At 42.9% G+C, this 18226-nt stretch overlaps 1 protein-coding gene across 2 annotated transcripts in view; it reads right to left on the reverse strand.

Moving 5' to 3' along the window:
- LOC132835832 (adhesion G protein-coupled receptor E3-like) overlaps positions 1–18226 on the reverse strand; it is an 89658-nt gene that overhangs the window by 42185 nt on the left and 29247 nt on the right. For both annotated transcript variants that reach the window (XM_060854928.1, XM_060854927.1), the window contains exons 6-9: positions 15659–15750; positions 11571–11742; positions 6917–7033; positions 1717–1916 (exon numbers count right to left, since the gene is read on the reverse strand). In XM_060854928.1, the coding sequence (XP_060710911.1) occupies positions 1717–1916; positions 6917–7033; positions 11571–11742; positions 15659–15750 (581 nt within the window). The remainder of the gene's footprint in view (positions 1–1716; positions 1917–6916; positions 7034–11570; positions 11743–15658; positions 15751–18226) is intronic.

Consider the following 18226-nt stretch of genomic DNA (forward strand, 5'->3'; position numbering starts at 1 on the left):
CAAATGCAAGACTGTTATGTTAATCATTTATGATACCTCAACTGGAATGTTGTACTCACTTCTGTTTTGATTGAGTCAATATTATGGATCAGACCAGACCCCCCCCCCCTCAAAATATATTCAGAAGATAGTCTAGACCTTAACATTTTCTTATTTTAAAGGCAAGTGTACAATGCTGTGTTCCAGAGGCAATTCGATTGTCACACTACCAGATATGAAGCAAAACAATTTATTCATCCACTCTAGGTACAATACAACAAAAGAAAAAAATTGGCTTAAGTGTAACTCTGTTTAAAAACTTAACAGAATAATAGAGTAGCTCGCTACTAACTGTTCCAATATATTGACAACTCATGAACACACATTTGGCAAAAGACAAATTCAGAAAACAGACTGTCTCACATGTAACTCCAGCAGCAGGAAGCAAACCTCCAGCTTTTATCTGTAACAGAGAGGGGGAAAAGAAATATCTTCCATTTCAAGATCTCAGCAGCAACTGAAAAACTAAAAATCCTGGTTCTGTGAGAGCATAACCACATTCAATCAGCCTGCTTCTATTGTTCCAACTTTAAATAAAACCTCCAGCCCTCACAAGCTGTTTACGATATTGATTTTCTGAACAATCTACTTGGCACTTTCATCTTAAATTCTCTCTTTTAAAAAAAAGACAAAATCACCTCTTAAAGCCATGGTGTCATCATAGTAGGCAAGGAGGAACTGTTTCACATAGCAGAAGAATTAGAGCGTGCAAACTGGTTGGCAAAACGACCAACAAAAACATGAGGATACTCCTTTTATCCCACAGTGAATGGTTAAAATCTAGAATGCATGAATATTCTATAGTACATTACTTGACAATGTGACGGGTTATGTTCCATCAAAACTTTCAACAGGGATTTGGGTAAGTGTTTGAACAAGCAGTGGGACAACTTGATGCTGTTTTGGAGCAGAATATTGAGCTATAGAGAATTAAGCACGGAAACAGACCTTTTGGTCCACCTCGTCCATGCTGACCAGATATCCTAACCTGATCTAGCCCCATTTGCCAGCACTTGGCTGGTATCCCTCTAAACCCTTCTTATTCATATGCCCATCTAGATACCTTTTAAATGCGATAATTGTACCAGCCTCCACCACTTCCTCCAACAGCTCATTCCATACAGGCACATGAAAAACTTGCCCTTTATATATCTTTCCCCTCTCACCCTAAAATTATGCCCTCTAGCTCTGGACTCTCCCACCTCAGGAAAAATCATGCCCCTCATGATTTTATAAACCTCCATAAGGTTACCCCTCAGCCTCCGATGCTCCAGAGAGACCAGCCCCAGCCTATTCAGCCTCTCCCTATAGCTCAAACCCTCCAATCCTTGTACATCTTTTCTGAACCCTTTCAAGTTTCACCACATCCTTCAGAACTAACAAGACTGACCAAATGATGAGTTTATATGAATTATGACTTTATCTCTGGGATTTTGTACTTTGTTTCGCCAGAAGTGAAGCTTAAAGCTTTCCAACTTAAACTTAAAAGAAGGGGGAGATTAATAAAAAGTTAGTTTAGGGGATTGAACACAGAAGCCTCCTGGCTTGCTGTAGCTCTGTACCGCACACTGGATAAGGGAGAGAAAGTCAATGGATCGGAGATTGATGCGATAATGCAATGTGAGTGACAACAAATAATCTCTCAAAATTTCAAAGGACAATTCAAAAGAAACAGACCTGGTTGTGTCTCAAGGTGAAGTTGATGGGCTCGCTCAATTCGGTTTCCTGCCCATTTGCCGTGGTCACTGTCACCACATCAGAGTTCAGTTGGAAGCTCCCACCTAGCTTTTCCCTTTTCCCATCTTCTTCATCCACAAAATCCCCATCCAGAATGGAGTCCAAGTTACTGTAGGCAAAGAAACCAACAGCAGCGACGCCTGGAAGGGGACAAAGAGTAGTGAGCAGGTAGGGAACCACACTGAACGGAAAGCAAAATAAGACGAGAACACTCAGCCAGCTGGGCAGTGGGTGTGGAGAGAAGAACTGGGGGGGGGGGGTTCTTGAACTTGCTGAAAATAAAATAGGTAGTTTGTTAACTCAAACTGGTATTCCTTTTTATTGAGGACTGATTTTTAAACTGTCTAATCTCCATAGTTAAAAATCACAACACCAGATTATAGTCCAACAGGTTTAATTGGAAGCACACGAGGTGGTAGTGGAGGGCTCAATCCGAACACAGAATTTATAGCAAAAATAAAATTGAAATTATACATTGAAAAATTGATTAAGTCTTTCTTCTGCTTGAATGTCATGATAGTTTCACTTCTTTCATATGTAAATCACAAAACCTTTTTTAAAAGTTGCATTCTTAGGTTAGCTGTTAACAATGGGTGATAGCTAGATGATATGTTAAAGGTGTTAGCCCTGTGTTCTCTGCCTATGCCATGACGTTTAGATTGATTCTAATCTAAAAAGTGAGATAATGGAGTTTTACATGAAAGCATGCAGTTTTTGAGCAAAGTACAATGTAACCCTCCAAATCATGATCTACATAGTTTCAGATGTAACTTAGTTTATGTTAGGGAACTGCTATTTCACTGGCTGATTACAGCTTGTGTTACTCTCTTCTGAGGAAAGGACAATGTTGATTGTGGTGGGCTTAGCCCTTGGACTTGTTTTTTGTCTTCATTATTCTTGGTGTTTAGACTGAGCCCTTGTGAGAAAAACACATCATGCCAATGAGCTGTTCCTGTGGGTAGCCTGACCCTAGGACTAGGCCTCTGTGAAGACTGAACGTCTGTGCTGGGAGGTGACACTTGCTGAATCCTGGGGTTTAGAATTGACACTACCTTAAGGAGTGGCCCAAACCCCAAGTTAATGGCACCTTGACAATGTACTATATTCTTGTGAATGGGCCAGGACTTCATTGAGACTGAACACCTATGTGGTGTGCATTTGCTGCCTTCAGAAGTGGACTATGCCTCAGTTGTGGATGTGTTTAGCAATGGACTCTGCAGTTTGGAGTGGACTCCATTTCTGACAATGCACTTTGTATACTGGAGTTGACTCTAGAATCCTGAAATGGAATCTACATCGTGAAAGAACTCCTTGTTGTAAGGACACTCCATCTGAAAAGGCTATTTGATGGTAATTGACTGTCTTGTTGGTTGTTGGGTTATCACTTGCACTGTCTTGTGTCTCTGGGTCTGGCAGGCCTTACTGTGAGCTAGGAGGTTCATAGGTTGTCCTGAGAGCCAGAGGGTGGACAGGCCACTCTGCCAGTCATCCTAAGAGCCAGAAGGTAGGTAGACATTGAGTGCTGCCTTTCTGAGAATGGGTGATCAGGACAGGCTGTCCTAGAGGTGGTCAGAAGGTGTGTGGGGGAGGTGGAGATCTGGAAGGCTTGAAGGCTGCCTTGCATGCTGCCTTCCCAGGGAAGGGGACAGGCTGACCAAGAGGTGTCTGGAAGGCATCAGGACAGTCCACATGCCAGAGAGCCCATCAGAGTGGGCAAGAGCCCAAACAGTACATAAAGGCAGACAGTGCTGAAGGCAGGTTGTCCTCAGCCCTGGTACCCAAGGCAGGTACTGGAGCAGACTATTCTAAGGGTGGCTAGAGAAGCTGGAAGGTGGGTAGGCTGCCCTGATCAGTCATCCTGAGGGGTTGGGGAAGCAGGACAGGCCATCCCAGAGATGGTCAAAAGGTCTCAGAGCAGACTGAGCTAGAAGGGGTAGAGGGGCAGGCTGCCTTAGTGGCTGAAAGGTGGGAAGGATGGGTGGGTTGCTGGGGATCTGTATTATATACACTTTTATGTAACTGACATTTGTATATACAAGACAGTCCAATGTTATTGTTTTGAAATGATTGAAATTGGGATTTGAGGTTTGTCCTCTATTGCCTGAACTGGTTGGTACAGTTTGAGGCTTAGCTTTGCCATTCTGCTCCCTTGTAAAATTGCTGTTTCTGTTTAAACAGCTGTTAATGTTAATTGTTTAAACTGTATGTTTAATAAAATATAACAAGATTTTCTCCATTTGGGGAAAATATAAGCAGGAGATTAAAATCTCAATTTTAGGGTTGACTCTGACCTGCTACAGCCAGTTGTGTACTACAGCTGTTCACTTGTTTAAGGACCTGATTCCTGAACTGGCTGATCCTTTTTAGTGTTTTGGACTGTTTCCAGAGAAGCTATGTACCTTTCCAGATGAACTGTTCCTGTGAGTGGGCCTGAGGGGTAAGCATTTACTGCATCTAGGAGTGGACCCTGCCTGTGGGAGTAGACCTTCTCCTGTGAGTAAACTGCACCTCTACTCACAGAAGTGTTGTTTAGTGTAAGCTTGGCTTTGTGGATAGACCCCTATGGAGACTGCGTATTAGTGCTAAGAAATGTGCATTTCCTGCCTTCAGGAGTGGACTCTAACAATGCACTCTGCATACTGGAATGGATTCTGCATTCCTAGGAATGGTCTCTGCATTATGGATTCAATGTACCAGAAGGGATTTGTTTGATTCTGTTGTGGTCATTGGGTTATCACCTGCACTGTCTTGTATCTCTAAGTCTCACTGTGAGCTGAGGCTCAGGTCCTGAAGGCTGTCACCCTGAGCCAGAAGGTGGGTAGGGTTCTCTGAACAGCCTTTTAGAAGGGTAATCTGGATAGGTTGGCCTAGAGGTCGCCTGAAGGTGTCAAGGCAGTTCATGCCCTAGATGTCATGCCAGGGTATGCAGGGTCAGACCAAAAGCACTGAGGATGGCCTAACTGCTTTCAGGCTATCGCCCCAGGCAGGTGCCAGGCCCTCAAGGTAGCTGGAAGGGCTGTTAAGGAAGCCAGAAGGCTGTCCTGGGGTGTAGGGGAAACAGGACACGCTGTCCTGGAGGTGGCCTGAATGTCAGGACAGACAGCCAGAAAGGGCATGGGGCAGACAAAGAGCAGAAAGGATATAGGGGCAAGCTGCCTTTTGAGTGGAAGGTGGGAGGGATTGGTGGGGGTCTGGATTATATCTGGTTATTTGATTGGACTGACTTGTATGTATTTGTAACTGCTACCTTTTGATACTAAGTGGAATTTGAGGTTTGCCGTCTTTCCCTGAACTGGTTGAACAGTGGGGTTTGGGGGTCAGGTTTTGCTGCCCCTTCCCCTAAGTTGTTACTTGTATAGTGCTGTTCATGTTACTTTTAACATTGTACTGTTTAAACAGGAAGAGAGATTAGAATCACTTCACTTGAGGACTGTCTTCAAGCTGGCTGGCCACAGCTAGCATTGGATTGGACGGAAAAGAATATCTAATTAGGAGATTAGAATCTTGGTTGAGAACTGCCTTCAAGCAAACTGTGCACAAGTTTATAAAGGGTGACATGGTGATGGGACACTAGCCTCTGCAATTATTTCAGAAAACCAAGCTGAAAGCTTATTAAAAGAAACAAATGAATTATAGTGGGAGCATACAGCCTTGTGACCTTTTCTAAGGTTATAGGAAAAAGTAGGATTCGGCAGAGTTGGACAATCAGCCATGATCACAATGAAAGGCAGAGCAGGTTTAAAGGGCCACACACCTCTTCTGCTCTTACCAATGATTCAGTTTGGGGCTAGGCCTGAAATGTTTCAATTCAACATTCCAGCTAGTCCAGAGCAGCACATATATGGGCACTGACAGCTTGTCTCATCCCACACAATCTTGAAAGGACCCACTTGCTAGTACAGTGACTTAATTTTAAGTGAACCCCGAGTCAGGGTGGAAAGGTAGGGAAGGTCTGTGATACAGTGGAGGCATTGGTCAGTAAGTGTTACCAAATGGAATAGGATTAATTGCATTATTGTGGGGGTTCATGTGGGACAGTGGTAATGACCCACCTTGGAGCCATGAGACCTTAATTCAAATTGAGCCGCTCCAGAGGTCTTGTTTCCTTGAACAGAAAAGTTTTTAACAGGTTGTCAAAGAAAAATATCTTTATTACATGTGCTACTGTGGTTCAACGTATGGCCTAGACCCCACTGTCTAAACTTGAGTGAGCCTCGCAAACAATATACCAACCTGCTTTAAGCATATGGCACACAAATTGGAGATTGAGAATGTTATTGGATCAAACGACAGTCAACAATCTGCTTCAGCAAGGGCAAGGCAGGAGAATGGATTAACCTGATACAGATTAGTCCTAGTTCCCCATCTACATTTTCTTTAACTCCATTCCTTGCTTGAACTCTCAGTGAGAAATGAAGAAATAAAGAGAATAGGGAAAGAGAAATATTACTTCGCACTTTTCAGCTGTGCTATACCTGTTCTGCCGTGGAGTCTTGGCTGACTATTCCATAAGCTTCTATTAAATAGACTGTACTTTTCCCGATTCTTTTATGGGATGTTGGCACTGCTGCCTGACTAACATTTATTCAGTCCCTAGGTGCCCTGTAAAGGTGGTGAACTGCCACTTTGAACCACCACTATGAGTGCTGGTTCAGTGCTATGAGGGAGGGAGTTCCAGGATTTTGATGCAATGAGACTGAAGGAATAGTAATATTTCCCAGACAGGATGGTGAGTGGCTTGAAAGGGAAATTGCAGGGAAATTACATGGTGTTCCCATGTAACTTCTGTTCCTGTCTGTCAAGACATGAAGTTGAGGATTTTGAATGTGCTGTCAGGAGTCTTGGTGAGTTGCAGCAACATGCTTGTAGATGGTACACACTGCTACCTTTAAATTGATAGTAAAGGGAATAGTTGAAGATATTGCATAGACCCCCAATCAAGTTTGGTCTGGATGTTAGAGCTGCATTCATTTAGGCAAGTGGGAAGTATTTCATCACACTCCTGGCTTGTGCCTTGGGGACAAGCTTTGGGGAGTTAAGTGAATTAATCACTGCAGGATTCCTAGTCTCTGACCCTGCTATTTTTATGTGGTTAGTACATTTCTGCATAAATGCAAGTTGTAAAGCTCGCCTGTTTTACCTGAATTATTTTGTCCAATTGCTGCTCTCCAGTCAAGTTCCATGGTGTTGCCCCTCACATTTAACATCAGCTTTTCATTTGCTGAAATGTCTCCACGGTGAATATGTATCTTGAGACCTGAAAATATAAGCTATTAAGTGATTTGTCTGTTTAAAAGTCATCTTGGGTTGAACAGCAAATCCAAACTTATCTCAGGGGAAAGAGCGTAGGTATTTGAAGCCTGACTTTATCTTCAACAACCTTTATCTCAACAAAAAGATCCACAAGTACATCAAAGTGTAGGCCGATTGAGCCTTCTCAACCAACCTCATATCAGCACTACACTCTTGCTGACAGTAAGGCGTCCTTTGCAAGCCTATGAAATGGAGTTATGCTGTAGGAAAGGAAATGGCGCTGGAAATGTGCAAGTTCCTGCAAACAAGAGTCTGGATTTTATTTTAAGCGGAGGGAGGGAAACATGAATTTGCCAACCATCTTGCCACCCCCCCTCATAACTCAATAGCTGGACACAGACAGTGAAACTGAAGATAAGGGTCATGAGAACGTGATGTAACTATATCTGACTTCCACTGGCCCCCAATAAGTCAAGTGACGAATACATTTTTAACCTAGTGGTGAGAATGGTGATTGTAGTTTAACAATAGTGATTGAGTTTATAAGAGAGGGTGGGACATTTTTCATTGGAGGCTGAGGGATGACCTTAGAGATTTATAAAATCATAAGGGGTGTAGATAAGATGAATGGCAGGTGTGTTTTCTCTCGACTGCAGGTTTTCAAGACGGGGAGAAGTTTGTAAGGTGGGAGGAGAAAGATTTAAAAAAGACACAGGGCAATATTTTAGTGGTTCGTGTGTGGCATGAACTTCCAGAGGAAGTGATGGATGTGGGTACAGTTACAATGTTTTGAAGACTTATTGAAAAGTACATGAATATATGTTTGGCAGGGTAGGGGCCAAGTACAGTCAAATGGGTCTAGTTTAATTTGTAATTATGGATGGCATGGACTGGTTTGACGAAGGTTCTGTTTCGATGCTGTATGACTATACATGTACACATCACAACGAAAACTGGCATGCTTTAGAGGGAAGAGGTGGTTTTAGATTAGTCACCCACCTGGAAGACAGCACCATGGATGGTCTGAGACCTTCTTAGTGCTGCACTGGAAGTGATGTACTGCATTCAGTGCTCAGGGGTAGGGACTGAATCTTTGGACAAAGAGGTAGACTGCTACATTCTGAGCCACAGTTGATCTCAGCATGATTATGTATAAAACAGGAGCAAGAGTGATGACTGAGCCTGTCTTGTCACTTATTATCAAATTGGCTAACTTTGACTTTAACCTTGCTGTCCACTCCCCATATCCCTTGGTTTTTTGAGACAAAAATTGGTCTATTTTCCCTGGAGCATTGAGGGGTGTTATAGAGGTTTATAAAATCATGAGGCATGGATAGTATGAAGAGCCAAGGTTTTTTCCCCAGGGTGGAGAATCCAAAACTAAATAGCATAGATTTAAGAGGCAAACGTTTTAAAAGGAACCTTTTTCAGAGGGTGGTGCGTGTGTGTGTGTGTGTGTGTCTATGGAATGAGCTGACAGAAGTGGAGGCTGGTACAATTACAGCATTTAAAAGGCATTTGGATGAGTATATTAATAGGAAGGGTTTAGATGGATTTGTGCCAAATGCTGGCAATTAGGATTAGATTAATGTAGGATATTTGGTTGGCATAGATGAGTTGGACCAAAGGGCTGTTTCTGTGCTGTCTGACTCTACAACAGCTTTAGAGATCTAAAACAATGGAGCAGCTACAGCCCTCTAGAATAGAGAATTCTAAAGGGTCACATTTTTGTGGGTGCAATTCCTTATTCTGAGTCTATGCTCTGCTGTTTTAGGTTCCCCAGAAAGTGGAAACCATCTTCTAGCATCTGTCCCTCAAGTCCCTTAATATTGTACATTTCAGTGAGATTGTTTAAGGGCAGCACGGTGGCACAGTGGTTAGCACTGCTGTCTCACAGCGCCAGGGACCTGGGTTCAATTCCCGCCTCAAGTGACTGACTGTGTGGAGTTTGCACGTTCTCCCCGTGTCTGTGTGGGTTTCCTCCGGGTGCTCCGGTTTCCTCCCACAGTCCAAAGATGTGTGGGTCAGGTGAATTGGCCATGCTAAATTGCCAGTAGTGTTCGGTAAGGGGTATATGTAGGGGTGTGGGTGGGTTGCGCTTCGGCGGGTCGGTGTGGACTTGTTGGGCCGAAGGGCCTGTTTCCACACTGTAAGTAATCTAATCCAGAGATTGTCTCTGTCTCTCACTTTTAAACTCCATTGACTACAAGCAGAATGCACTCTGCAATAAAGTTTACCAAAGTACTAAAAACATCTGGAATACATCATTTCATCATCAATGTATTAGTAGAAGAGAGATTCTTGCCTACACTGTCAATTTGTTGGACCAATTTTCTGACTTGACTAAAATAATGCAGATGCTAGAAATCAGAAACTCAGGTTTGGCAACATCTGTGGGGAGAGAGAAAGAGAGTTAATGTCTCGAGTTTAGTATGACTTCTGAGGGCGAGTCCTACCAGATTCCAAACTTTTTTCCCCACTACAAACGTCACCAAACCTGATGAGTTTCCCTGGCGTTTTGTGTTTAATTCTGATTCAAGAACTCCACTTGAAGTAGGGGAATTGTTGCCTCCACACTTTAGCCGAGTTCACAGCATTCACTCCAGTTGAATTCTATACACCACATTATTCAATTATAATTTAATGGTGCATTTTGTCATTGGTACTGGTTTCTTTAAATCCAATTTGAAATATGGGGCTGCTATCAGGAGAATTTTTCTCCCAGATGGAGAGGAGTTATAGATGAGATGAACAGCATACACCTGCATTTAAGGGGAATCTTGATAAACATAGGAGAAGGGATTAGAAATATTTGTTGAGATGAAGTGGGTGAATGGCGTAGATCAGTTGGGCCGATTAGCTTATTTCTGTAATGTAAATCCTGATGTTAGTAGCTAGTTACTGACAATGTTTCAAACAACAATAAGATAAGACAATTGATTCTGATCCAGCTGCTGTTTTAAGGGTAGAAGCCACAATGAGAGGCTTCTCTGCTCTTCTAATATTAGCATTAATGTCTCCATGGGCCCAGGAGACCATAGGGCTGCTTTCTTATTTGTCTTTTATTCACACATGGGATATGGTGTCCCTTGAGAAGGTGGTGGGGAGCTACTTTCTTGAACCACTGCTGTCCATGTGCTGTGGGTAGACCCACAATGCCCTGAGGGAAGGAATTCCAGGACTTTGACCCAGCAACAGTGAAGGAACAGCAATATACTTCTGAGACAGAGAACTGGTGGTGAGTTTGAGGGTCACCACACCTCAGGTAAGGGGCAAGGTTGATAAGGCCAGACCTTCATGGTAACCCCAAAGATTAGTACCATTGGAACGGATAAGTAGCGAAGGACTGGGGAGAGAGTTTAAAAACAAACAGAAAATTTGGCCCTTTGAGCCTGCTCTGCCATTCAATATGATCATGGCTGATCATCCAACTCAATACCGCTTTCTCTCCATACCCTTTAATCCCTTTAGTCCTAAGAGCTGTATCTAACTGATTGTTGCATTTTTAAAAAAATGAACAAAAGCTAACATAGCTTCTGGTGGAACCGGAAGAAAACACCTCAATTTGTTGCTATAGCTATCCATTGCTAAGTGTGGGCGAATGAAAGACGCTAACAAGTCTTTCATTAATTATTTCAAGCACATGAGGGCTTGGGCTAGGGTTAGATTGTTAAGAACATTGAGCCAATGGATGGAGCTCAGGAGGTGACGGCCTAGCGGCATTTTCACTGCACTGTTAATGCAGATACCCAGGTCATCTTCTGGGGACCTGGTTTGAATCCCACCGTAGAAGATGGTATATTTAAATTCAATTTTTAAAAAATCTGTAAGAATCCAATGATGACCATGAATGCAAGGTCAATTGTTGGAAAAACCCATCTGGTTCACTAATGTTCATTAAGCGGGGGGGGGAGCTGCCATCCTTAGCTGGCTTGCTGTGTTCTTCTAGCCTCTGTTGCTGTCTAGGCCTGCATTTATTACGCATCCCTAATTGTCCAGAGAGCAACTGAGTCAACTACATTCCTGAGTCTGGAGTCACATGTATGCCAGATCAGGTAAGGATGGCAGTTTCCTTCCCTCAAGGACGGTGATCCAGATGCATTTTTGCAACAATCAATTAATTCATATTCATTATTAAACTCTTAATTCCAGATTTTGTTGAATTCAAATTCCACAATCTGCTGTGGCAGGATTCAAACCCAGGTCCGCAGATTCAAACCTGTGTCTCTGGATTAACAGCGAAAATACCACTTGGCCTTCACCTCCTGTCTACCTTACAATCCACCATCTTCAGTTTTGTCTCTAATCCTTGTCTGGTCTGGCCTACATGTCACTCCACAACCATAGCCATGTGGTTGACTCCTGACTGTCCACTTGACACCCTCATTCCATGGGCGAATAAAATTGAGACTCAAAGCTGTCTTAGTGTTGGAGACAGCTCAGGTATCCTGTCCTGGGTCTAAGCTTCCTTTTTGTGAGAGAAGCGGCAGTGTACTGCACTGTTGCAAACAGACCAGATTAAAAATTAATTTGCAATTTACCCAAAGATTTGGTTGATGCTGTCAATGTCCCATCAGGTTTGCTCAAGGCAGCAGCCATCATTGAACTGGACATAGTCTGCAGCAGCTTCGAGGCTAGACTGTGTTTGCTGTCAGCCTCCAAGCTCTCCCAATGCAGCTTGCTGATGGTTCTCTCTGTGAGATTAGTAATTTCCTGTGGATGAGAATGCACTTATTTATCAAGAGAGCTGAAAACCCATTGATTAAAGAAACAACATTGACAGTGGAGCTCCCCGGCCCCTCTGAACAATAACACTATATTGGTGCAAATTATTTCTGGAAGAAAGTGGTCAACCCTCCAAAAAAGTTACATTTATCAGCAAAGAAAAACTATGAACAAATGGCCTCTATTCAAGCAGTCAAACAAATTGTTGGATCCTAGCAATTGGATTATAACTATTTATCAATGCATGCAGCTTTTTAAAGATTTATTCACAGGGTGAGGGTATTACTGGCTAGACCAGCATTTATTGCCCATCCCTAATTCCCCATAGGACAGTTAAGAATTAACCACATTGCTGTGGGTGTGGAGTCACATGTGAACCAGACCAAGTAAGGATGGCAGTGTCCTTCTCGAGGGGGCATTAGTGAACTAGCTGGGTTTTTTCACCAATTGATGATGGAATCGTGGTCAACATTAGAAGTTAATTCCACATACCTTTTTATGGAATTCAAATTCCATCATCTGCTGTGGTGGGATTCAAACCCATGTCTCCAGTAACATTGCCCAGGTCTCTGGATTAATAGTAGTGATAATACCACTAGGTCATAGAATCCTTTAGGGATCTGAGTAATGTGGCATATGCTGAGATGTATGGTGGAATCAAACAAGAGATCTAGGGAAACCCATCCTGACTTTGGGAGTGAATTTCTCACTATGCAGTTGCCAGTTAAAGAGCATTATAGCTTGTTAAAATGCTTTATTAGTGCATCAACTTACCTCATTAGTGGCTGGGACAATGCCTCGGTTGGGTGGAGTCAGCGTTAGTTTGAAGGGCAAAAGCACAATGCTTCAGAATAGAGAGGCTTATTCTTTCCTGTGCTTGTGGAATTGGCTTTGAACTATTTTCAGATTCTCAGTTGAGAAGTGGAGTGCTATTGAAGACCAGAAAGCTTCACCTGGAAGACTAGTTGAGTAGTCAACTTTTAACCTTTTTAAATATTTCTTTAAAACCTTTAAAATGACAAAAGCTGGGAATAGTCACTTTAGTTCTACTTTGGAACTAGTAGCATGGACATGGCTTCTAATTGGCTGTCGTGTTACACAGTAATGCCCTACATTTTTGTAGGCTGGATTGAAAGTCCGTTCTTGGTCTTCCCATGTACCCATCCTTATGAATTTAATTTGCTAAGTAGTAGTTGCTCTTTAATGTATGGGGCAATAGATGGGAGACCACTTCGAATCATTATTGCATGAATTCTAGGAAATGGCTAAAATTTAACCAGAAAATTGTCAAGAATGGAAAATTCAGGAAACTGAATTTACATGAGGTCTTGTAAGCATGAGTCTTTTATGATTAATACTCCTGTTGGGGAAGGGGGGAGCATTAGACATTTTCCTTCAGACTTTTGCAGGTGAATAAACCAGGCTCAGGCTACAGTTCAAAGATGTAGAAAAATCAATGATGACCTTAAACCTGTGAATGTTCGTGTAACAATATCTTGGCATTCGTCAGTTTGTATGCAAGATACTCCTCATTGCAAACAAGTATAGTCTACAGTCTCTCAAATTGTGGGTTGATTTTAGAAATCCATCTAATCCAGATAAGTCACAAATTGCAGAGTAATTGGATAGGTGCTTAATCTAGGATAAATGTTCGGCACAACATTGTGGGCCGAAGGGCCTGTTCTATGCTGTTTTGTTCTATGCCTATGTCTATGTCTATATCTTCTGGATGCCAATCCATGAAACAGATTCTAGCTACACTGCATTTCCAATCACCCATTTGCACTATGTTCAGAGGGAAGGTGCTTAGGATTCAAATGATTGTTGAAGGTGATTTTCATCTCAGTGTTCCCTGACCAACATCTCTCTCTGGCTTGCTTCAGTGAAGCTCAGCACAAACTGGAAGAATAGCACCTCAATTTCCACTTGGGGACTGTGCAGCCCTCTGGACTCGATATAGAGTTCAATAATTTTAGCATCTTCTCTCATGTCCTTATCCCAATCCCTACAAACCAGGCCCTGTCATCACATGAGCTGCTACCACACACAACCCATTGTCAGCCATTAGTGGACCCCACAAGCAGATATTCCATCGCCCAGGTTGATCTTTACCCAGACCTTTGTCTGCCCAACTGTTTTTTGCTTTTTCTAGGTTGGATCTCCATTTGTCATTGACTCCAGTTCTTAATGAGGAGTCAACAGACCTGAAATGTTGACTCCACTTTCTCTCCAGAGATGCTGCCAGACCTGCTGAGTTTCCCAGCAATTTCTGACTTCCACCATTCCATTTTTCTTGGACAATCAAACATTGACATCTCAGTGATGATTAGGTTAGCAGCAATGACTGAAAGAGGCCACTGTTTTCTCAAGGTGAACTTACATCTTCCAAGAGATGTGCAGAACCATCACTTTATCATGTGTCAGGTAAGTTTAATGATGGTCTCAATTGAATGGGAGAAACACCCTCAGTATGTTCTCCATGCAACTCTTTGGTTAGCAAGATGGCTCACAGTAGTCAATCAGTATTTGTTTCGCATGTAAAATAAATTGTTGCTCCCTTCCTAAATTTGTCATTCTTGCATGCGTCCTGATGAGCATAGGACAGAGAATTTCAGCAGCATGTCACCATTTCCAGCTCTGGGTTGGAATCCCACTTCAGGACTTGGTGATCAAGGAAAGTGCTTTCATAATGTTGCCAAACAAGTGGACCATCAACTTGCTTTAGACACAGATCAACGTCAGGCGCTAAGAGAGGAAGGCATTCTTCATCAGCCATGTGATGGGAAAGATATCGAGCCTAATACTTCACCATCCATAGCTCCAGGGAAACTTGTACCTTACTGTAGCAATTTGGATCTTCTGCGTGAACTAAACCACACGCCAAACTTTTAAAAAAAACCTGAGTTTTGAGATGAGGAAAAAAATTCTACACTGTCCTGCATATCTCCAGGGCATTTCAAATTGCAGCCAACTATACATATTTCAAGTTCAATCGATATTGAAAAATTGGGGAATATGTCCACAGTACAATGCCACAAATAGCTATCAATTAATCTGCTTCTAGTAAAGGTCTAAACATTGATTGGAGTACTCAGTCCTTCCAGTTTTCCACATTAGCTTGAGGGGATGGCTTGAAAGAAAGGCTAGGATTTAACAGGACGTGTTCCATAGGCTAGGGCAAGGCCTGCCTTGACCGATTGCTAGATTTCTGAGCTCAAACATTTTACTGGCAATTAACTGCTCACAGTCAACACTCCTGTCCTGTTAAGGGATGAAGTTGTTCCCCTTCGAGTGAATTGCTGATTGGACGGCCCAGCAGCTTTTCAGTGGCAACAGCGGCACCAGAAGCCATGGCCTGTGCTGGGACTGCAATAGAGTAGGAATCCAAGTAAGTATGGTGGCCACTGAGGCCATTTAGACAGGGCCTATATAGAGTTCTAGGGGTTGATGTTTGGGGGAAGTGTTCGCTTCTGAAGGAAGGAAAGGGGTGATCATGAAGGTCACCAGATCTCAAGGGTTTTTCCAAATTTTACTGGATGATCTTTTTAGGTGACAAAGTCTACCCAAGCACAACTCTAGCAGCAATGCTCCTGCACCCATAGGATCCCAGCCCAAGACTGAAGGAGGCTATTCAACCCATCTCATCAATACAACATTGGAATTAACAGGTCATCAAAATGTCAGAGCAGTGTTCCCTCAGTACCGCATGGGGAACATCAGTGAGCATCACATGCTTAAGTCCCTGAATATGAGCCCACAATCCTCTAACCAGCAACACACAGCTCACCTACTGAGCCACAGAAGAATTCATTCTGCTTTACTTGCCATCTCTAAGGCCTCCCGGACTTGGCAGTCACCTATCAATGTTGAGTAGTCTGGAGTATGTGAACTTTCGATAACTCACCATTACAGATAACTTCTGCAAATCTTGTTGGTGCAGTTGAAGAATAAACGTACTCAGGTTTCTAGTTTCCTCTAAGACTTTTGAAACATTACCTGAAAATAAACAAGGAGCAATTGATTAAAAGAAAATACTGTGGATGACAGAAATCTGAAATCAAAACAGAGTGCTGGAGAAGCTCATCGGGTTTGACAGCATCTGTGAAGAGGTAATCTTCACTGAAGCGTTTGAAGCTCTAAAGAAGATTCATTTCAAATCCAAATGTTAAATATATTTCTCCTCCACAGATGCTGTCAGTTGTGCTGAGGTTTTCCAGCACTTCCTTTTTTTTTGTTTCCTTTTTTTCTTAATTATCCCCACACTACCTATGGTAGTGCTTCCAGCACTTTCAATTTTCATTGAGGATCAACTGGATTGTTTGATTTATAAATATTCCAATTGTGATGTACAACATTTAAAACTTGGTCAATGTGGAGAATCCCATGATCCTTTAGACAGGATGCTAGGTAGGTAATCTGGTTTAAATGAGGTTTGACTGAGAGGGTTAGCTTTGACCAAAATGCCAGGAAGCATCTCCTTGAAATGGGGCCATGCAGCCTTTTACACCTTACTCTGAAGGCTGACAGAGGCTCAGTTTAACACCTCATCTGAAAGATATTTCCTTGAAAGGTTATTCCCTCTAATTCTAGAACTGCAAACCATCAATTTGATGACTGCGTTCAATGTCAAACAATGAGCCATATTTGACCCTTTGCCCACTCTACGGAGGACATTTTTTCTAAACAGGAAGAAGGCCTTGTTAGATGGGCAGTGCATGAAATTAGCGTTGTGTGTTCCTGATGAAAGGCTTATGCCCGAAACATCAATTCTCCTGTTTCTCAGATGCTGGCTGACCTCCTGTGCTTTCCCAGCAACACACTCTTGACTCTGATCTCCAGCATCTGCAGTCCCCACTTTCACCAAGGTGTATAAAATTAGTAACATCACCATGATGCACAATCAGGGTTCTCAAACTGCCAATTGGTGGCACCCTGGCCACCAAGGGAAGTGATGCATTGGGGGAGATGTCCACACCAAGAGGCAACCGTTTTTACAGTGTGGTGGCTTTTGGAGGTGCCTGCAGTCTGGACCATTGTGCGCCCAATGGAGGCCACTCCCATGCTAGTCCTACCCTTCTCATGTTATCCCCCTACACTGACATACATTCCACACCCTTACACTCGTCACCTTCAACCCACCAATGCAGCCAGCAAAGTCTCGGAAAATCCTGAATTAATCGGATCCTAAGATTTTCAGGGGCTGGCCACCAACCCCATTCAACTGGCTGGCATCTCCTCGTAGATTTTCTCTTTAATTCACTCATGGGATTTGAGTGAATTGGGCCAGTATTTGTTGCAATCCATAATTGCCCCTTGAGAAGGTGAAGGTGATCTCCCCTCTTGAACCGATGTACTCCGCCTTCTGCAGGTAGACCCACAACACCATTATGGAGGGAATTTCAGGATTGTGACCACTGAAGGAACAGTGATATAATTTCTAAGTCAGGATAATGAGTGGTTTTGAGAACAAATTGAAGGCAGTGGCGTTCCAATGTATCTGCTGCCTTTGTCCTTTTTTTGATGGAAGTGGTCATGCATTTGGAAGGTGATGTCTAAGAAGCCTCGGTGAATTTCTGCAGTGGATCTTGTAGATAGTACACACTGCTGTTCCTGAGCATCAATGGTGGAGGGAGTGAATGTGGTGCCAATCAAGCAGGTAGCTTTTTCTTGGAAAGTGTCAAGCTTCTTGAGTTTTGTTGGGGCTGCACCCATCCAGGCAAGTGGAGAGTATTCCATCCCACACCTGACTTGTTCTTTGTAGATGGTGGACAGGCTTTGGGGAGTCAGGAGGTGAGCTACTCGTTTCAGAATTCCTAGTCTCTGACCTGGAGACTGAGGTGCAAGTCCCACCTCAAGTCAGCTCAACGGCTCCGGGATGGCTGTGAGGTGAATGTGCCCAATTGGGGATGGGATGACCATCTCTACATCAAATTCTGTCATTTTGTTTCTTTGGTGGACCAAAATCTTCCTGTCAGTCAGATTTGGAATAACATTGTCCTTCCAGATTGTTTAGTTATGGGAACAGTTTGAAGTAAGTGAACATACACTTGTTTCAGTTTTTAAAGTTGAATGTCAAATTGTTAAAGGAATTAAAAATAATGTACAGATTTTTTTCATTTATTCACGGATCTGGGCATCACTGGATTAGGCCAATAGTTAGGTAGGGTGCTGAAGAAGGTCTTTGGCATACTTGCCTTCATCGGTCAGAGCACTGAGTAAGCAGATGGGACTAGTTTAGTTTGGAATTATGTTTGGTGTGGACTGGTGGGACCAAAGAATCTGTTTCTGTGCTGCATGACTCAGAGTATAGGAGTTGGGACATCATGTTATGGCTGTACAAGACATTAGTAAGACTGGATGTGGAGTACTAGGAGTAAGTGAAGACTGCAGATGCTGGAGATCAGACCTGAAAATGTGTTGCTGGAAAAGCGCAGTAGGTCAGGCAGCATCCAAGGAGCAGGAGATTCGACGT

The sequence above is a fragment of the Hemiscyllium ocellatum genome, chromosome 45 (genome assembly GCF_020745735.1).
Source record: "Hemiscyllium ocellatum isolate sHemOce1 chromosome 45, sHemOce1.pat.X.cur, whole genome shotgun sequence".
Taxonomy (NCBI): domain Eukaryota; kingdom Metazoa; phylum Chordata; class Chondrichthyes; order Orectolobiformes; family Hemiscylliidae; genus Hemiscyllium; species Hemiscyllium ocellatum.